Source organism: Clinocottus analis, unplaced genomic scaffold (assembly GCF_023055335.1).
Source record: "Clinocottus analis isolate CAN_PGR_092001 unplaced genomic scaffold, fCliAna1.0.p SCAF_16, whole genome shotgun sequence".
Classification (NCBI taxonomy): domain Eukaryota; kingdom Metazoa; phylum Chordata; class Actinopteri; order Perciformes; family Cottidae; genus Clinocottus; species Clinocottus analis.
The window spans coordinates 1685454-1704285 of NW_027175887.1; the positions used below are offsets into that span (position 1 = coordinate 1685454).

The 18832-nt window shown below is 44.1% G+C and overlaps 2 protein-coding genes across 2 annotated transcripts; one reads left to right on the forward strand and one right to left on the reverse strand.

Annotated features, from left to right (window-relative positions):
• Positions 1 to 628: 628 nt before the first annotated feature.
• zgc:158403 (tetratricopeptide repeat protein 39A) lies at positions 629 to 16099 on the forward strand. The gene is made up of 18 exons (XM_068578870.1): positions 629 to 869; positions 1345 to 1449; positions 1873 to 2004; positions 2996 to 3054; positions 3785 to 3852; positions 4203 to 4267; positions 5027 to 5126; positions 5197 to 5262; positions 5348 to 5456; positions 5560 to 5627; positions 8305 to 8364; positions 8731 to 8892; positions 9006 to 9097; positions 13407 to 13527; positions 13607 to 13718; positions 13805 to 13919; positions 14609 to 14725; positions 15324 to 16099. The coding sequence occupies exons 1-18, from the start codon at positions 727 to 729 to the stop codon at positions 15430 to 15432; spliced, it is 1803 nt and encodes a 600-aa protein (XP_068434971.1). The 5' UTR covers positions 629 to 726; the 3' UTR covers positions 15433 to 16099.
• On the reverse strand, positions 15727 to 18618 carry gadd45gip1 (growth arrest and DNA-damage-inducible, gamma interacting protein 1). Its single transcript, XM_068578871.1, has 2 exons — positions 17861 to 18618; positions 15727 to 16742 (listed from the first exon to the last, which is right to left on the reverse strand). The coding sequence occupies exons 1-2, from the start codon at positions 18259 to 18261 to the stop codon at positions 16430 to 16432; spliced, it is 714 nt and encodes a 237-aa protein (XP_068434972.1). The 5' UTR covers positions 18262 to 18618; the 3' UTR covers positions 15727 to 16429.
• Between the last annotated feature and the right edge of the window lie 214 nt (positions 18619 to 18832).

An 18832-nucleotide genomic window follows, 5' to 3' on the forward strand; every position in this document is an offset into this window, starting at 1 on the left:
TATATATATATATATATATATATATATATTAGCAAAGTGATGTCTCACATCTACAATAAAAAATTGTTCATCATTATTGATGTTAAAGAACTGTCCGCCACTACTGCATAGCATTGTGGGATATTTAGCGCTCAAGTGGATTAAAGTGAAAGGTAATATAGAAACACAGGAAATCAGAGGACTGCATGCGGATATTACACATGTATTACAGATTTATTTATCAAACATTTCATTTTGTTATTGAAGCAGTTTTGACAAAATGACGTCTCATCTCGTGAGGAAAGAGCCTGGAAGATAAATATTTAGTTTTATAGTCACAGTCACGTGATATGTTGCAGCAAAGCGCTGTCCCATTCACGTTTGCACCATAGCAGGCCCTCACAGCCTCTCACACTCAACCACTTGCCAGGTGACGTCAGTAAGTCCCTGAGGGTTCAGGGTTTGAGGGTTCAGGGGGGACGTTGGGATTGGGCCCTTATACCCGTCGAGGGAGGCGACCACTTCAAACAGGGTATGTTTTAATGTGTGCGTGGCAGTGACGTCACAGGGGAGGAGTCGGTTGCGCATCGACGGTGCGCTGCGCTCGCGCAGGATCCTCCTCACACAGACGAGCGCGTGCCATCACCTTCGGAGCACTTGGCAGTAAGTTAGGCGACGCTAACTTCCGCGCGGCCCGGCGTAAACTCCCGTAGCTCGGTTCCCCCGGTGCTGTGAAGCGGTGAATGCATGGTGATAGTGCCGCGAGGACCCGCTGAGCTGCTAACAGGTGTCGGGGTGCGCGCGCGACCCGCCCGGGGAGAGACAGAGAGAGAGAGAGAGAGCAAGAGAGAGAACATGTCCAATGGGAAAGAGGCAAATGCTGCAGAAAAGTGAGTACGCGCAACTGTCACGCAACAAAAGAAGTTTTAACTTTCTCTAAAGTATTTCATATCTTGAACCGTTTCGTTTGGGGTTAAGTGGAGAGGAAACAAAACAATACACCTGTGTAGTACATAGTTGGCTAAAATATAACATTTACCAGGAAATGTTTTTTTTGTTTGTTAAGTCGTCGTTTCCTTGTCTCCTTCTGACGTAATGTTTTCAAGGAAATAGTTCCAGCTCAAGACAGAAGTGCAGTCTGGGTGGTAAACAAAACACAGTTGACTGAAAACACTTCATTTGGACCAGAATATGAAATATTATATTGATTTAGAATATGCAGGACACACAGCAGATGCTGCAATGTGACGATGATCCCATTGCATTGTGTGTTTTGTGGAAAGACTTCAACTTTTATTGGGTTTTAGACACACACACACACACTCACAGAGCTACCTCACCCATGTTTTGTGTTGTGTGCTGCAGCTCCTTGCAGATGACTCTGAAAGAGTGCCTGGACGAGTGCATGGAGGCCCTGGACCTCTTCCTCAACAACCACTTCAATGAGAGCCTGGAGAAGCTGCGGCCAAGGTAACAGAATTTACCCATGAGTCTCGCTTGGCTCCACTGGGAAACGGGGTTGAACCACGCTGCCTTGAGGATCCTGTAGCACATTCACGCTGGTGCGTTTCAGTCGAATCAAGGCCTCGGACGCTCTCGTAGCGCCAGAGTGGCCCTTGGGTTTTCCAGGATATGAGGTGTTTGTTGAAGCTGACGCCCAAAGGCCTAACGGATCCAAGAGCCAACAGAATGGCAAGCGGTGCAACAAATAAACAGTGTGCACAAGACTTCCCTGGGAACAGCAGCAGGGAGGAGATACGAAGCGTAAAGAGAAGCACATATATTTCACTCTTATCTTTTTCTCAACAGGTAAATGCATGAAGGCCGGTCTCTCGCCTCTTGTTTGCTTACAGTGTGACGTTGTATTGATTACTGCCACTCCCCCCTGTGTAGAGTCAACGAGAGCATGTACCACGCTCTTATCTACGCCACAGTGCTGGAAATGCAGGCCATGATGACTTTCCAGCCGGAGGACATCAGCAATGCGGGGAACACCATGAAGAAGGCCCAGGAGGTCTGCCAGAGGTCAGGATGGTCACGTGACCCTCGATGTGTTTCGACTGAGTATCATGTCGTGCTCTAAAAGCGCCACTCAGTGCGGTTACATGGATTCGAATTACTGGCTTAGTCCGACTAAAATCGAATTATCCCGTTCATGTAAACACCTTTATTCGAATAACTGCGGTCCGACTACGATCCGATTAACACCCCTGGATAACTCAATTCGATTCGATTGATAATTCGAATAACGCTGCATGTAAACGCTGAATCGGATTAGGAACTGGACAATGCGTTTGTGCGCATGCTCAAGATCCCGCCGCCTCCTCCCTCCCTCCCTCCCAACTCGTGACCCGGAAGTCGAAAGAGACGATAAGTTGTCACGGCCGGCAGAAACAAACAAACGTAAAAGTCGGGTTACGAGCCGATAGTACCTTCGGTGGGTGTCTCCACTAGCTCCCTGATGTAGCCAGCTAGCGCTGCTGCTAGCTCCCCGTTTGCTCTCCGCTAGCTCCCCGACAACCACCGAAGCTAGCGGGGTTCTCTCCATTATGAAGAGTGAAGAGGTCAAGCGGAGATGGCTGTATCACCACTAGATGTAATGAAAACAGCGCCACCTAGCGTATGGGATATGACATGCATTCGGCCAATGATTCGATTTATTCACTGCCATGTATATTCGGATAACAGCAGTTGCCCCGAAAGAGAGCATAGTCCGACTAAAGTAAGATTCGAATTAATACCAGCATGTAAACGCACTGACTAACTTCTATTCTTTCCCCTGAGTCTGTGAGCCCAACAGGCAAATTTAACACAGAGTTGATTTCCATGACACAATTTGAATGCGTTTGCATGAGAAGGGCCATTGTAGCCTAGCGGCTGCTGAGATAGCGGTGCTGGACACATGTTGTAATTAGCAGATGATTGCTGTCTGCAAATACGTGGTTAGCGGCAATTAGCAACAGAATAATTAGTTTTCTTTTCTTTTTTCATGCTGAAGTATTGTTTGGTGTTTCAGGTTCCGGCGGAAGTCTCCGGGTTTGTCTAACAAGTCGGTCGGGGGTTCGCTCACTGAAGGTAAAAAGTCCACAGTAAAGTACATTTAAGTTATATTTGTTTTCCTTATTTCAATGGTGATAACGTACAGTTGTCATGTATCCGTTTAGTTTTCAGTTAGATTTGATTGCTAATCTGTTTAACCCAAGGTATCAAAAGAGAAAGAAAGCTCCTTGCTAATTAGCTCGTTGTTGTCAACAGTGCTTTTTTTTGTTGACTTGCAATTTTCTACTGACATTCAACACCCGTTGAGAAAACAGTTGTGTAAAGCTGAACCGAGGTGCACTTTAAAGAAAACAAAATGCTAGCATTAGCTAGCATGTGACCATAACGGTTGCCGGGGTGTATTGTGTCTCGGCATCTCTGAGCTGGACAACAACACTCGATAGCAAAGGCATGTATAGCACACACGTGACATGTACCTGCATCATGTCCTAATCACTCAAAATATAAGCAGACTAAGTATGGCGCCCACTTTTACAGGTCGGCATTGAGCCCTGTGCTAACGTTAGCACAACGACAATGCTAACAGATGGTTAGCATGCTCTCCAGTCGCAAAATCAGTGGCAGACTCAAAAAGGCCGCTGAGGCTGATGGGAATGTTGTGAGCTTTTTGCAAATGTTTGGTCATGAGATCATGTCTCAAAATAAGAAAACGGAGGATCACCAAATAATTACATGAATGTCTGCAGTTGCATGCTATTTATTACTAAATGTGTGTCTGTGCGTGTGTGTATGTGTGTTTTTGCAGTGCAGCTTCATGCTGAAGTGTGTTACGCAGAGTGCCAACTCCAAAGATCCGCTCTCACCTTCTTACAGGTGGAGTAGGCTCAGCCCCTATTTACTCCTCCTGCATGCACTGTATATCAATATATAGATATAACTAGATATAGATATAACTATATATATATATATATATATATATATATATATATATATATATATATATATATATAGTTATAGTTATATCTATATATATCCTACAGCACACAACAAGTTCCCACATGATCCAGGTTTTCAAGATTGTGTATCATTCTAAATAATTATGTGAATATGGGGCATGCCAATTCTACTTTTTCCATTTCATAGAGTGAAATCTAATACAAGCATCTCCTCTTAAATTAATTTGTGCCCTCTTATTTATTTATTCATGGGATTATTTTTTGCAGGACGAGAACATGGTGAGTTTCATCAAAGGAGGGATCAAAGTACGAAACAGTTACCTAATTTACAAGTAAGTGAAGCGGTGTTTGGTGACATTAATGTGCAATAAGACTCGCTCCAAAAGAGCGACGATTATTTTGTCGTTTTGCCATTGTTTTTCTGTTTAACTTGAAGGTTTCTTTTTGCAAATTTATGCTTTTCTTTCTGATAAATATTAGTAGTGTTTTTCCCCTCTAAATAGTATATTTATTGTTGGCTACATAATGTTATGTAGAGAGGTGATAGAAAAATGTACTCGACACCTGGTGGTAAAATCATGAAACAGAACATTTATTCGTTGGAAGGAGGGAGCAGAGACACAACGTGTTGCTTTACTCATTGCATATGCAAGTCTGCTCACCGAATGAGCGAAGCACTACCTTCTTAAATACTTATGGTTATCAATACACAGAGGTCTCGGCATGGTATGATAACAAGGTATTGCACGTTCTTTCAGACAGAAACCTACAGTTTTCCCCGTCTCATGGCTATCAGGAGACATGCTGAGTGTGTGTGTCAGATCAAACAGAGACAGTAAGATGAGAAGTCTGAATATAACAGTGAAACAGTAACTGATTAAGCGTAAATACAAGATCCTGCTGGTTCGCCTTATGGGAAATGAAGATGAAGGTGTTTTTGTTGGAGCTTGAGCAACAGAAGGGACAAGACTCTCAACCTTGTGGAAGTACAACGTCAAAATGTCCGGAGTTCCCTTTTTACATTTTATACACAGTATCTTTTAATTATTATTCATTTTTCAACCTATTGACACGTTGTTTTCTTCGTCCAGAGAACTGCATTCCTTCATCAAATCTCACAGGTGTCTGGAGGGACCGAGCCACGTGCACTTGGAGGGAGGGATATCATTTGGAATAGGGGCGTTTAACCTGGTACGTGTCTTTCAACACACCCCCCCGGCCGACCGTGCGTTGAGTGTAACCGCGTCTTCTTCATCCACAGACACTCTCTCTCTTTCCCCCGAGGATACTCAAAGTCTTGGAGTTCGCGGGCTTCTCCGGAGACAAGGTGCGGTACGAGCTTTCCCTCCGTCTCTGCGTTGTCGCTCCTTCACGCGCGATCACGCTCACGGGTGTGGTCCCGTGTTTTTCAGGAATACGGTCTGTCTCTGCTGCACGGCGGTGCGACGGGGATAAATCTGCGCTCCATGCTGTGCGCTCTGCTGCTGCTCTGCTACTACACATTTCTCACGTTCATATTGGGTAGGCTCGGGAACCCTCGTCCCCCAAAGATCGCAGATTCGGATCGTTCAGATCGGTGCGATACGCTGCATGATGTTAACATGTCGCGTCTCTGTCCTCTCAGGCACGGGCGAGGGAGAAGTCACTGAAGCGGAGAAGCTGCTGAAACCTTTCCGTCTCCGCTACCCGCGGGTGAGTGTCAGTGAGGATTATCATGAACTATTTATGCATCGCTTTCTTCAGAAGGAAAACAAAACGAGGGACTTTCTGACTGTTAGACTGTTAATCCTCATGTCTGCAGTCAAAGATGCTCTCTAACAAAGATGACCCATTCGAGCTTCGCCAATGGTTTGAACTCAATGGTTCTGCCAAATGAAGCCAACGCTGAAGTGCCTTTTTAAAACGGGTATTTCTCCACTGACCAGCAGGGGGCGACTCCTCGGGTTGCAAAAAGAAGTCAGTCTGTGAGAAAATGACTCGACGTCTGTCTTGATTTGTTCCCTCAGTAAACAATGTAAACACAAGTTCACGCTCTCAATTTCTAGTTTCAATTCTTCTTCAAACAGCATCATGTTCATTTAGTAGATTATGGTCCATTTAGACGTGACCCCCTTGTGATTGACAGGTCAACAGCGATACCAGAAGCATGCAAGGCGTCTCTACGTTACTCCTCTGCCGTCCAAATATGTTCACTTTGGTTCACTGCTTGCAAAAAAGCAAGATGGCGACGGCCAAAATTCAAAAAGCCAAACTCAAGGCTTCAACACCACAGTGTGTGAAGCAACGGGGGTTGGACGGCGACTACATCCTCTTCTCCCACACGGTCTACAGTTTAGAAGTGTTGTTGACGTCCAGTTAATTATATTCATATTTTATTTCATGCTGTTCAGCATGAAATGAAGCCTCACATGAAAACCGCTAGCCGCTACCTCGAACTGTATCGAAATGTATTTTTCAGAGGAGCACACCATCTCAAAGAAGTATATTTAACTTTGAATCTCAGCATTTCGAGTTTGGGTGTTTCCGTGTTAAACAACGGAGAGCCAGAGACTGGAGGAAGCTAGCGTAGCGGCCTAGCTGTGTGTCGACAACAAGTTTGATTTAACCGTCCTCTGCGTTCGGAGAACTTTGTAGACGGTCTATTGAGGTAATTTTGAACAGTTTGTCATCTGATAATACATTTAATTACCAGAAATATGTATAATCAACAAAACCCCAGATGAGAGTAAACCGCCCAGTACAGACGGGATTCACTATGCTAGCTTGTTCGCGGCTGGCTATTCCGTTAGCAGTTTGATTGCAAAGCTACTGCAGCTCACCACCTCGCTTCTACAACCATTAGATTCCTCTATTTACTCCATGATGTCTGGCAAACAGCACACAGTATCCCCATGTAAGCTCCCCTGGTCTGAAGAGTCATCCTGCCTCACTGAATAAAACATGTAAATCATGTTTTAGGAGGTTTTGCAATAGATACATGACATGCTGAGAGGGCTTCTGTGTTATGCTGCTTGTTCCTCGTATCTAGTGCTTATAAAGTGCTTCAGTCCATGTTGCTTTGTTCATATGTTTTGATCTGTTAGTACTTTTAAGGCTGCTATATAATATGTTACATGTGGACGCACGTTAAAGTAGATTGAATCGTATCGTCGGCCTGGAGGATGCGCTCCAAGTTATTCTCATAATATGTTGTTTTTTATATTGATTGATGTTGATGTCGAGGATATACATTTAATAATAATGCTCATCCTGAGAAGCGAGCCTTAAAGAAACCATTACATGTGTTATGGTTTATAATACACAGTAATGTATTATCAGGTTTTTGAGGGTTGACGACATGTGACTCCACACTTCTTGCTCCAATCATGAAACATGTTGTGGACAAGCTGCAGCTGCAGCCGAGGCTACTCGACTGTTCGCCTGGTGTTTTTGTAGCCAAGGAAATCCGGTTAAAAAATAACTTTATCAAAGAAAAAAAACTCTCACTGTCAAGATCGCAGAGTGTTATACGAGTCGTAACCAGTGTGTAAGTCTGTTTTCTTTCTGTTTATCTTAGTTTTGTAGTCCGGGCCGTCATCTCTGCATGACTTAATAATAATGCATTGATTCTACTTCCCAAAGTATCGGCTGATTTTTCGGTACATGGCAACATGGGACGGCCATTTTGAATACTCACATATTTCCTTTGCAGTCGGTGAAAGTGGTTCAGATCATCGGGGAAAGAAAACAATGGTGTCCATCCACCATTGTTTTCTTTCCCCTCCATACTTTGTTTTGTCACCAATTAGCTTGAGTGGTTAGAGTGAGGAGAGAGATATCATTCATGAAAATTGCCAATAATTGTTTGTTGTATGCCAACGTTGGTATTGCATCTCCTGCAATGCATTGTTCTGTTTTCACACCTTCATTGGGCCTCACCGTCGGTCAGCTCTTTCTTGCAGATCCCTCCTTCCACTCACACGGTTTCTGGCTCTTTCCATCAGTCATCGTCCTCGCCCTGATCACTTTTGTTCGATGCTCACTCCAGCTTCCTCTCACGCGGTCCCTTCTGCACCCTGAGCGCCGTCGAGTCTTCGTCCTACACTTTATCTCTCCTTCCATCGCACCTGACTCACGTTCTCGTAACTTCACAACCCCGTTAACGCTCCACCTTTCACCCACACGCTGCTCCTCCCAGAGAACAAACTCAGCGCTCTGACACAATGTGTACAAAACCAGAATGTAAACGTCTCGGTTGCCAGGAGTAATTGCAATACAACAGGTCTGCCTGCAGATATATGAGAGGCAGATGATTGACACGTAATACTGCAACACTGAAGGCTGATAAGCGTCCATTTACATATTTGTGTTTTCTTTTTCTTCTCTCCAGGGAGCAATTTTCCTCTTCTTTGAAGGCAGGACTGAAGAGATCAAGGGGAACATTGATGAGGTGCGTTTCATAAAATGTTTCCAATGTTTTTAATGGAAAAGTGCGCGTGTCATATTGTTCCATATCCCTGTTCTTCACCCTCTATTTTTTTATATAAGTTACTCACCACATGTTATCTTGAATTAAAAAGACTCCACGGTGAATAAAGATTTTGATGATGATAATAAATACTTCCCAGACACGTACATTGCTAAAACCTTACAATTTAAGACACTGAGTGCCTGTTCAAGACATAAATCCATCAATACCTTTTCTACGTTTCTAAGTTTTCAAGCACTTAAGGTAACGCGTGGCGAGTGATACACAAAGGGTCGAGTGCTCTCCCTTTAATGTGCCGTACGGTGTACGCTGCCTCTGTGCTGCCAGGCGGTGGCGCTCTTTGAGGACGGCTGCAAGGCCCAGCAGGCCTGGAAGCAGTTCCACCACATGTGCTACTGGGAGCTGATGTGGTGCTTCACCTACAAGCGGGCGTGGAAGATGGCCTACTTCTACGCCGACCTGCTGAGCCAGGAGAGCCGCTGGTCCAAGGTAACAGGACTCGGGGGAATCCGGTCGGGGCGATCTGCCTCGACGTGCGCGTCGGAAATCATCTCGAGGAAGAAAAATGAGCGACTCCTGTCTTTGTGCTTTCTCCCGGCTAGGCCATGTACGTTTACATGAAAGCTGCTTACCTCAGCATGCTGCGTGAAGACGAGGCCAAGCCTTTTGGGGAGGACGAAGTCGAGCTCTTCAGGTAAACACACACACTGTAGGTGTTGCATGACTTCTACTAGGAACACACTGTCCTGAGGCTCAGGACATACTCGCACTTTAAACAAAGTGAGGCTTGTTTCCGTACCTGTTTGTGTACTTTGTGTGCACTTGGAGGATTATCGAGTGCATTTGCTGGGAGGAGGGGGGTGATTGAATCAGCGCGGCATCATCGCCACAAACTGCCCAGCACACAACGGTACCAACAAAGTGAAAGTAACTTCATGATGGACATCACGGGGCATCCATATGAGGAGCCTTCACAAGGAAATGCCGCAGTTTAAGGGCCGTTGAGGGAACTCGGCATCGGTTCGTTAAGCTGTGAAACGCAGTCCCGTCTTTTCCAGCCTGGAGTCCGGTGTTGAACTCTCCTGTTGTTTGATGTGTCGCTTGCCTTTTCCAGAGGACGACTTTCGTAGCCACTGTTTATAGGCAATATCCAGATGGGGACTTCTGTTGATCCCATATAGCAATAAAGCAATTCAGCTAATTTCCAGAATGGTTTTACACAACCAGAGATATTAAATAGATTTGCCACTGTATGAACAGTATAAATGTCTACAATTCAAAACCTTTCCCTCATAAACATAGTAAATAAACATTGGTATAACCCAACCCTTCAACACAATTAATCACTTCATTCCTATTCTCATTGGCAAAGTTGTTGTTGGTTCCAGTGTTTTCGGGCTCACGTTTCAAACCTGTAAATAAGTAAAAGATGATCAAGATGAAGTTGATCATTTCCACAAATACTCTATTAACATATTTAAAAACAGTTTTCCGATGAGGTGAAGAGAGTCAGTCTTGGAACGTCCTCAAAGGTAGCACGTCTTCAAGTATCTACTCAGCATTCAGGTAACGATGTCTTTCTGGCTCATCCATCTTTCTTCACGTTGAAGTTCCTGTTCTGACATTTTGATGAAGCTCGACTTGATCACGGGAGCAGGGTGTCATCGTTTGATGGGGATGTTGCCCGTCAGTCAGGATGTAAAGCAACGAGCACCCTGCTACCTGAAATGTACTGCATCAATTTAAAACAATGTCCACTAACAGTGGAAATCATAGTGGTGATTTAAATCACTTTAAAGCTCTACTTGGATATCTGATTCTGTCTTGTATTCTAAGACTGCAGCACCCTCAAAACCGGACAAAGATGTTCGGTCTAGTTTTCTTAGTTGCATTTTCCGATAACTGCAAAGTCTGCGACAAACAGTTTACTGTTTATCTGTAGGCCAGTAAAAAGGGTTATTAATCATATACCGTTTAAAACAACATCCACAAAATTCCAGAAATGGTATTATAAAATGTTTGCATAAAAGTTTCATTAACCGGATGTTCATCCATTGAAAATATTTCACCAAACCGAATATTTTCAGGCTTCAAGTCTCTGTGCAAACTTCCATGTGAGTGGAGTTCCTGAAGTCCCAGCAGTGACTACTGGTATATTCCCAGTCTTCGATGCTCGGTCAGGCTTTGCCTGTCCAGAAAGTCCTCGTTTTAATCAGCCCTTTCAGTTTCACAGAGAGCGCAGAGGAAACAGTCAAAGTGTCGTCCAGCACAGCAATGGGTTGCGAAAGACGTTCAGCTGGTAAATGTTCTGAACACAAGAAATGAGCCGTGTCCAATCCCTTTTTGCAAACGTGTTTGGGAACTCGTTTCACTGCCACGGGGGAGTTGTGGGAGAGTCCAGTGAAGATCTCTGCAGCGTTGCATCCAGCTGCGATCTTCATTGTTGTGTTGACGACAAGGTCATCGATTTCCATGCCGGGCCTGGAGTCAAGGTTTATAGACGCAGTCTTCCATCGTGATTCCTTCAAAAGAGCATGAAACCTCAAATAAGATAATGCACAAAACATAACACCATGTCGAGAAAACATAACTGGAAAACAGCTTTAGTGACGGCCCAAAGTGTCTTCAGTGAAGACCAGTAAAGCAAAAAACCTCCAAATGTCTTCACCTTCTTTTTGATGTGCTCATCACAGCAAGAAGCAATGGTTTCCTGAAAGAAATTACATTTACAGTGTTGGATTAATCAATGAAGAATGCACGTTTTAATAATTTACAATATGAATCATCCTTCACACCCATGTCCCATGTTTTATGCTGCACCATGAAAGGGGCACTTCACATTTAAGGTTCAACAGGAATTCAGTTTGCAAAACATATTTAAAATGTTGATAAGGGTGTCCTCAAGAAGTCCTCACCACTTAGTTGAATGATGAAATCCCTTTATGGCACATAACAAAATGTAAAAGCATGAATACATATAAACACGTAGGCAGACTCCGTAGTCATAAGCCATTTCTTCCCCTGCGTTTATTTGCGTGATTGCAAATGCACACAGGTGGCTTTTCTGTTCAGTGTCTGTTTAACACATGAGCACAAGAATCTGAATTATGCTGAGTTATGCTCAGTTTAACAGCGAGTCCTTCTGTGTTATTGTCCAATAATATGTTCAGGAGTACCATAAACGTCGGGTTACAAGCCACTAATACTTGGGTGTACACGCTTATACGGACATTAAATTACTTTATGGAGGGAACTCATCACTCAAGCAGGATGAGGATTCATTTTCTTGTAGTGATTAGATGGTGAGTGGACTTCAATCTACCGGCTGACCACTGACCACCAGCTGCTTTCACAGCACAGCTAACGATGATTAGCTTCAGCTGTGTGGACTCCGCCCCCCTCGTTAGTGTGTCCACCAATAGAAACCACAGAAACAGGTCTTCCCTTTCCTCAGTGCAGTTTAACTTTCATAAGAATCTCCTTTTCTTGCCAAAACCAACCTTAAAGGTAGAAAGTAAAACAGAGCTGCGTCTCGAGCAGAATTGGGATACAGAGCAAACACTTCAACCCGCTGGTTCTCAAACTTTTTCTGTCACGAAGCAAAATGTTGTCGGGCCGCACCGCCCCGACAACACGGCAACAAAATGGTCCAACTTCCTGAGACGTTTCCATCCGTGATTTTTTAATTAAAGAAAATGCAAATCCCTTAAAAGTGAACCAGATCGCGGACAAACTAATAACATGTGCAATCACTTTGCTAAAACAATGCAAATAAAGGTATATATGTGCAAGAAATAACTCATATTTGGCAAAAAAAGATGACCAAGGAAGCCGGTTGGATCCCTGTTTTCCCCCCACAGTTTCATGTTGAAGTGTCCTTGAGCAAGGCACTGAAGCCCAAGAAGCTTCACCGCAGCACAAAGCTCCTTAATTACCAAGGATGGTAACATGCAGGGAATAATTCCCCCACTGTGGGATTAATAAAGGATGTTTAAATGAAATAAAAGAAGAGGGTCGCGCCCCACAGCTTGAGAACTTCTGCTTCAACCCCGGCTGGTTTCCTCTGTGTTCAGTCAGCGAGGCCCCGACTCAAACTGTTCAGATAGGAAAAGACAACGCAGAGTAATAATCTAGTAGACCTGATACAGCAGATACAACAGTAATCTAGCAGAATGTAGTCCAGCAGTCTGAGGTCTCACAGGAAACAAAGCATCTCGATCTGAATGTGTACAGGAAGGAGCAGAGAACTACAACTACATCCTGAAGGATGCAGCGGAGAGATTACTGCAGGCGGAAACAAGAGCTCACTCCAACTCAGAGTCTGAACACATGGAGGGAAGTGCACATTTGTGCCTGAACAACAAAATAATGATGAGTTGTGGTCATTAAACATAATCAGTCTAATATTATTCAGTACCAGTGAGACGACTCAGAGGCACGACAGTGCTGATCCAACCCGAGCTTATTGGGCAGTAAAACCAAAATAATCTGATTTTAGTAACTTATCGCTGTTCAGGTATGTAAAATACAGGCCTGTGTCACTATGAATGAAGACGTGTTGATCAAAGATGTCAAAGATCAGAAAACTGTAATTATAATAAGCAAAATATTGATTTCTCTCTGCAGAGACGCACAGCAGCAAACACGGTCTTTCCAGAAGAGAATAACGAAGTTGTATAATATTGGTACCGAAATGTTTCAATAATAATAACATTAAAGTTGAATTATCCATTTGTGAAAGAAACAAAGGTGTGTTTGTGGTGAAAGACTCATTGGGTGAAAGAATTTTTTTAAATAAGCACATTTGAAGTAATATACGGGTAATATGGGTAAAGACATTAAAAGTACATTTTCTATTGCATTTTGGTTTTATTAAAAGTGTGTGTGAGAGAGAGTGAGTGAGTGTAAGTGCCATAACCTGTCAACAGCCTCTTTACACACCGTCCCAGGTCGGGGGATGGAGTGAATAATAGAATAGTTTGTCGCCTTCCTGTGTCTTTCAGACAGGTGTCCACCTTCAAGCAGAAGATAGCAGGGAAGTCTCCGCCGACCGAGAAGTTCGCGATCCGCAAAGCTCGGCGCTACAAGGCCCACTGCCCGATCCGGCTGCCGGTGCCGGTGTTGGTAAACGCTCGGCACGAACACTCGCAGTGCGCCTGGTGTTCGGCTGCCGACAGCACTCTCTCTCTCTGTTCCACTACAGGAGATGATGTACATGTGGAACGGCTTCAGTATGATCAGCAAGCAGCCCGAGCTGACCGAAAGCATGATGCAGACCTTGGTGGAGGCGGAGCGCACCCTGCTGGAGTCTCCCGGTAACCCAACACGCGTCGCCAGAAGCTAACCGCCGCTCGCCCGAAATGTACCCGTCGCGCTGACGGCCGCTCCGCTTCCTCCACAGACAACGAGTACTCGGTGGACGACCGCTGTGTGATCCACCTGCTGAAGGGTCTGTGTTTCAAGAACCAGGGTCTCCTCCAGGCGGCCGAGCAGAGCTTCGGCAAAGTGTTGTCCAGGTGAAGCTTCGAGCCCACTCCAGTTGTTCCCTGAATGCGACGCGAACAACCAGGATGCAGCATGCTGACCATAAGTCACGGAGTCACTTAACTCAGTGCAGAGTCATCTGTAAAGGCCTCCAAGGTCGACTCCAACTGCGTCTTGTGTGGCGTGGGAACACAACTGAGAGGGTTATTTCTTTGCTTTTACATTGAGTTCTGCGAGGGAAGAATGGCTCCATGTTTTTGTCAATGGAGTCTGGAGGCTTTGAAGAGAGCGAGCTCTAAACGCCTCAGCTCGAGCTCTACCTGCCAAACGCCCGGTAATCAAACCCCGAGCGCCATGTTACAAAGCAAAACTATATCAGCCACGAAATAGCATTTTAATGCTGAAACGTACGTTCTTCCACCAGAGTGTGGATGTTCAGAATACATTAGGAAACTACAGAATTACATAGAAACCTAAAAACTAAAAGATGGACCTGCCCTTTTAAGTTTATTGTTTGCTTAGCATCAAAACCTGTCTGACATTTAAGAAATGGTCTCACTGCTCGTTGAAATCACCCTGATGTCGACTGTGAAGACTAAAGAAGCTTTCAAGTAGTCAGATAATAGAAGACTTCTCGTACGAGGATTCCAGGGTATTGACCTGAGTGTAAAATGTAACCGCACGTCGCCGTTGATTCTCCTTCTTCCCCGTGTTTGCTCAGCGAAAAGAAGATCCGCTTCGACCACTACCTGGTGCCGAACTGCCTGGTGGAGCTCGGCCTGCTCTTCATTGAGCAAGGCAGGAGGGACGAGGCCATCAAGCTGCTGCACAAGGCCAAGTACGTACACGGAGACGGATGTCGCATGGAGTCAGTACAGAAACGCAGCGCTGTGATTGGTCCTGAAGGTTCCGGTAGTTCAAACCAGCGGCCTGCAGCTTTTTGGGGCAACGACTTGTCTGCATGGATCATTGTGAGGGCGTAGTTTTATATGTTTGTAATATTAAACACTAACGGTTCTAAATTGGACCACCTGCACATTTTCCGGACATCTTCTCATCCGACGCTTGGCAATCACATAAATTATCTTTTGACTACAACTGAAATTGTGAGTTTACACGCTTATCCTCTTATAAATGAATCAATATTCTGTAAATGTAATGAGTATACAAATACCATGTATGACCATATTATTATATAAATTCATTGCAATTAAAATGATTTCACCAGTTCATTCCTGCTGGGGCAATGTGCAGGAAGTACTTCCAGTACCAGACCACTAGAGGTCGCCCTCTGCCTATTAAAGCTCCACCTGAAGGCCCTCCACGTGGTCTCTGCATGGGGTCACTTAATGCTTTAGTGATGTAATATTTCATGAAGCTGAGGGCTTTCTTTTCTGTTGCACCTTTGACCGTCCTCCACTGTCTCGATCCTGTAGACAAAACTACAAAGAATACTCGATGGAGTCCCGCACGCAGTTCAGGGTCCACGCCGCTCTGGCCAAACTCAAGGCCGACCCCGGGGAGGAGGAGGACACGCACATGTAGCGGGACGCGGCGCCACGGCCGGAAAGACTCGTCACTCTCTGGACTCGTCTCCCGTCACAGTGACGGCTGCTTTAGCTCCATACCCAGTTTGTTTTTAACTTATAACCATATTCAACAGGTGCATGCTGGGTATTTTATCACCGTGTTCAGGTATTCCTTTTTAAGTCTTCAATAAGATATATCTTATGACAGAAAAAGATATATAACCTGTTTTATCCCGACGGGAGCATAAGTGTTACGAGTTGAGGGAGGGTATGTACAGTAGACTTTATTTACAATATTTTTATGGTTTACAATGGAAATTAAACAATTTTTAATCAGTTGATTGAAAGCCACCATAAATATCTAACGTAAGAAATGTTCTGATGAAATCAAATGTATACGAATGGCTGTTTTACTGTATTAAAGAGCTCTACGTGATTTCATAACGGAGTGACTTCATTTGGAACGGCAACTTTTTTAGGTTCATCGTATTTCAATTAGTAAAAAAACAATTAAATAAATTTGAATCTAGAAAATGGTTCACCAGCGTGACGTTTCTGACTGTCATTCATTTTCTCATCACTTATACCTTCATGGTGCGTTTGAGTTCACCAAAATCCGGTATTTAGTCATGTAAGCAGTTTTTCGAACGTGCATGCAATGTATATGAACTATTTTTGCATCAATAAATTCTCAATACAAATTTTCTTTTGTCTTAATTCATCCCAGAAGTTACCAGCATTCTGTCGCTTATTTGTCTTCCTTAAAAAAAATGAACCTTGCAGTCTGAACAGACATTAATTTATTTCAGTGACAGAGTAATGAGAAATAAACATATGCTTAAAGTTTTTTTTTGTTTTTTTTTGACAGAATGAAAATTAGTTTTTTTGAATCCGGGTCATGACAGACGCCACGAGGTCAAACGAGGACCCGCTGTCATTCTGATACTCTTAAACGTCCCTCAGTGCAGCACACCGCCCGTCTCCATAGAATAGTTATTCATTGGGTGCCAACACTACGAGGAGGCGGCAGCCGCAGGAGGAGCAGGAGGAGGAGGAGCGCCGGAGCCGGCCGCCTGCTCCTCTTTCAGCTTGCGCTTCATGATCTTCTTCTTCTTCTTCTCGTCCTTTTCCAGCTCGGCGACCATCTCCAGGAACTTGGGGCTGCGGGGGTCCACGGCGTAGCCAAAGCGCTCCCTGGCCTCGGCCAGCAGCTTGGTGCGGCGAGTCTTCTCCTCCTTCAGCTTGCTCTTGGCTTCGCGCTTCTCCCGGCGCCAGTCGGCCACCATCTTGGGCATTTTGGCCATGTTGGCCGCGATGAGTTTCTCCCTGCGATGGAAGATTTGGGAAGGGAGAAATAGTTAAATATGGCAGGTTAGGTCTCCACAGCTATGAGGGGGGCTGCTGGAAAAAAGGTTGGTACAGTTCATGGTCATTGCAGGATAAACTGGAATAACTTTCATCGCCTGATTCATTTGGACCTCTCGTAGCTCAAAACCAGTCCCACAGTTATATTACAATGAATACACTTTATTAATAAACACTGACTTTAACCAGGACTGAACACTATTTAGTTAATCACAAGGAAACAAATATTTGCACAGATCACTTTAAAAAAAAAAAAATAAATCACTCCATATGAAAATGAGTATTATTTGCCCTAATAACTCAAATCAGGTAGCAATTGCAGAAACTGTCAAAAACAATCTCATTTAGACTTTTCTTTACACAGTTGAACCCACAGTGACAACTGTCACATAGAGCCAGGACTTAGTCGATTCATTTCTTAGTCGATCGAGAGAAAAATAGTTTGCGACTCGGGTGATTGCTTCAATCCTTTTCTTATGAAATGAATGTTTCTCGTTTGGGAGGACGTTGCTTCCTTTCTGTGTAATGTGACCATGAAGTGAACAGCTCTGTGTGAAAACAAGTCATTTGACCCAGAGTGACAAGAGTGCAATAATAAATCAAAGTGTACTAAAGTGCATTGTGGGAAATGTAGAATACAGCTTTTTTTTATAGAGCCTGACATCTGATGTGGAAGAGACTACCCCTTTAACAGTTTAGTTTACTAATTAAATAACATGTCCTTAACTGGACCGACCATTAAATTATATTTATAATAATTGCTAAGCTGTAGGTGTCTAAAATATCACATTTATCCTAAAAACGTCCTGTGAATGACTTGAAACGAGCTCTCCATCAGGTGGTGATGCGTTTACGGTGGTGGGACAAAAATAATCCTCGACCTGTGTTTGGTGCTGGTTTATCTTCCGCTGCATTAGCTTAGCCCCGGGGTTGTGCCTCGCTAGTATTTACCATATGACAGAAGTGACTTTAATACCTACAGCCCGGTAATATTAGCGCAATTAAACGAATCGGTTTTGACGGCTCGTCCGGTAATTGGCGCCTCAGCGTTAGCGGACAGCACCGTTAGCATCACTTACTTCGCCGTCCGCTTTTCGGTTTGCTCCCTCTCCTTGATCTCGATGCTCCTCAGCATGACCTCCAGCGGAGGGTGCCACTGGTTTTCCTCCGCTATTATCTCGTCCAGCTGCTCGTGGCTGGGCCACAGCGAGGCAGGGTCGATGCCCGACACGGAACCGTACCGACCGAACAGCTTACGGTCATAGCGGCTCGTCTTCTGCCACTCGGGCGTCTTCTCGCTGTCCTTGTCGGGGATGAACGGCTGGTGGAGGTTCAGCCTCAGAGGTTTGTGGTTATAGGACGCGGTCTGCAACAGCAGCCCGCTCCGACAGTCCGCGGAAACTATCGTTTTTGAACATGAAATTCCCTTTAAAGTCCTGCATAACATTGCCGTCCTCCTGCACACCATGGACGCCGCCATCTTTGTTCCTCCACTGGAAGGACCCGACGCCGACAGAGGTGACTCCCGCAGTGCCTGCTCACTGTGGCCGCTGACTGGTACGTGTGTTGTGCTGTGTGTACAGTTTGACGTTTACTTCAAATATTACTTTAAATATCGCTTTGAATATAACCAGCAAAAAAAGAGAAAATTCATGCGTTATACCATAGTATTAATTTGGTAAAATGGCACCAAGATAACAGGGCAATCAAATGTATTCTGTACCAATGAGACAATATTAAGACAATATTGTATGTGTGTGTGTGTCTATATATATAATGTGTGTGTGTGTACTTTGTACATGCACCCATAAAATAGATTATATTAAAAAAATAATAATAATGAACAAAGCAGAAAAGTTGTGCTGACACTATGATCAATCATTCCACACAGAATTACAAAAACTTAAACCTAAGGTTAAATACAAGATAAAAATACTTTTTTTTAGGTTAATGTTGATAGTATAACATACAGATAGATAGATAGAAAGATAAATAGATAGAAATATTTCCCAGTCATTGTATGAAGTGCACTATGCATTGTGACAAATATT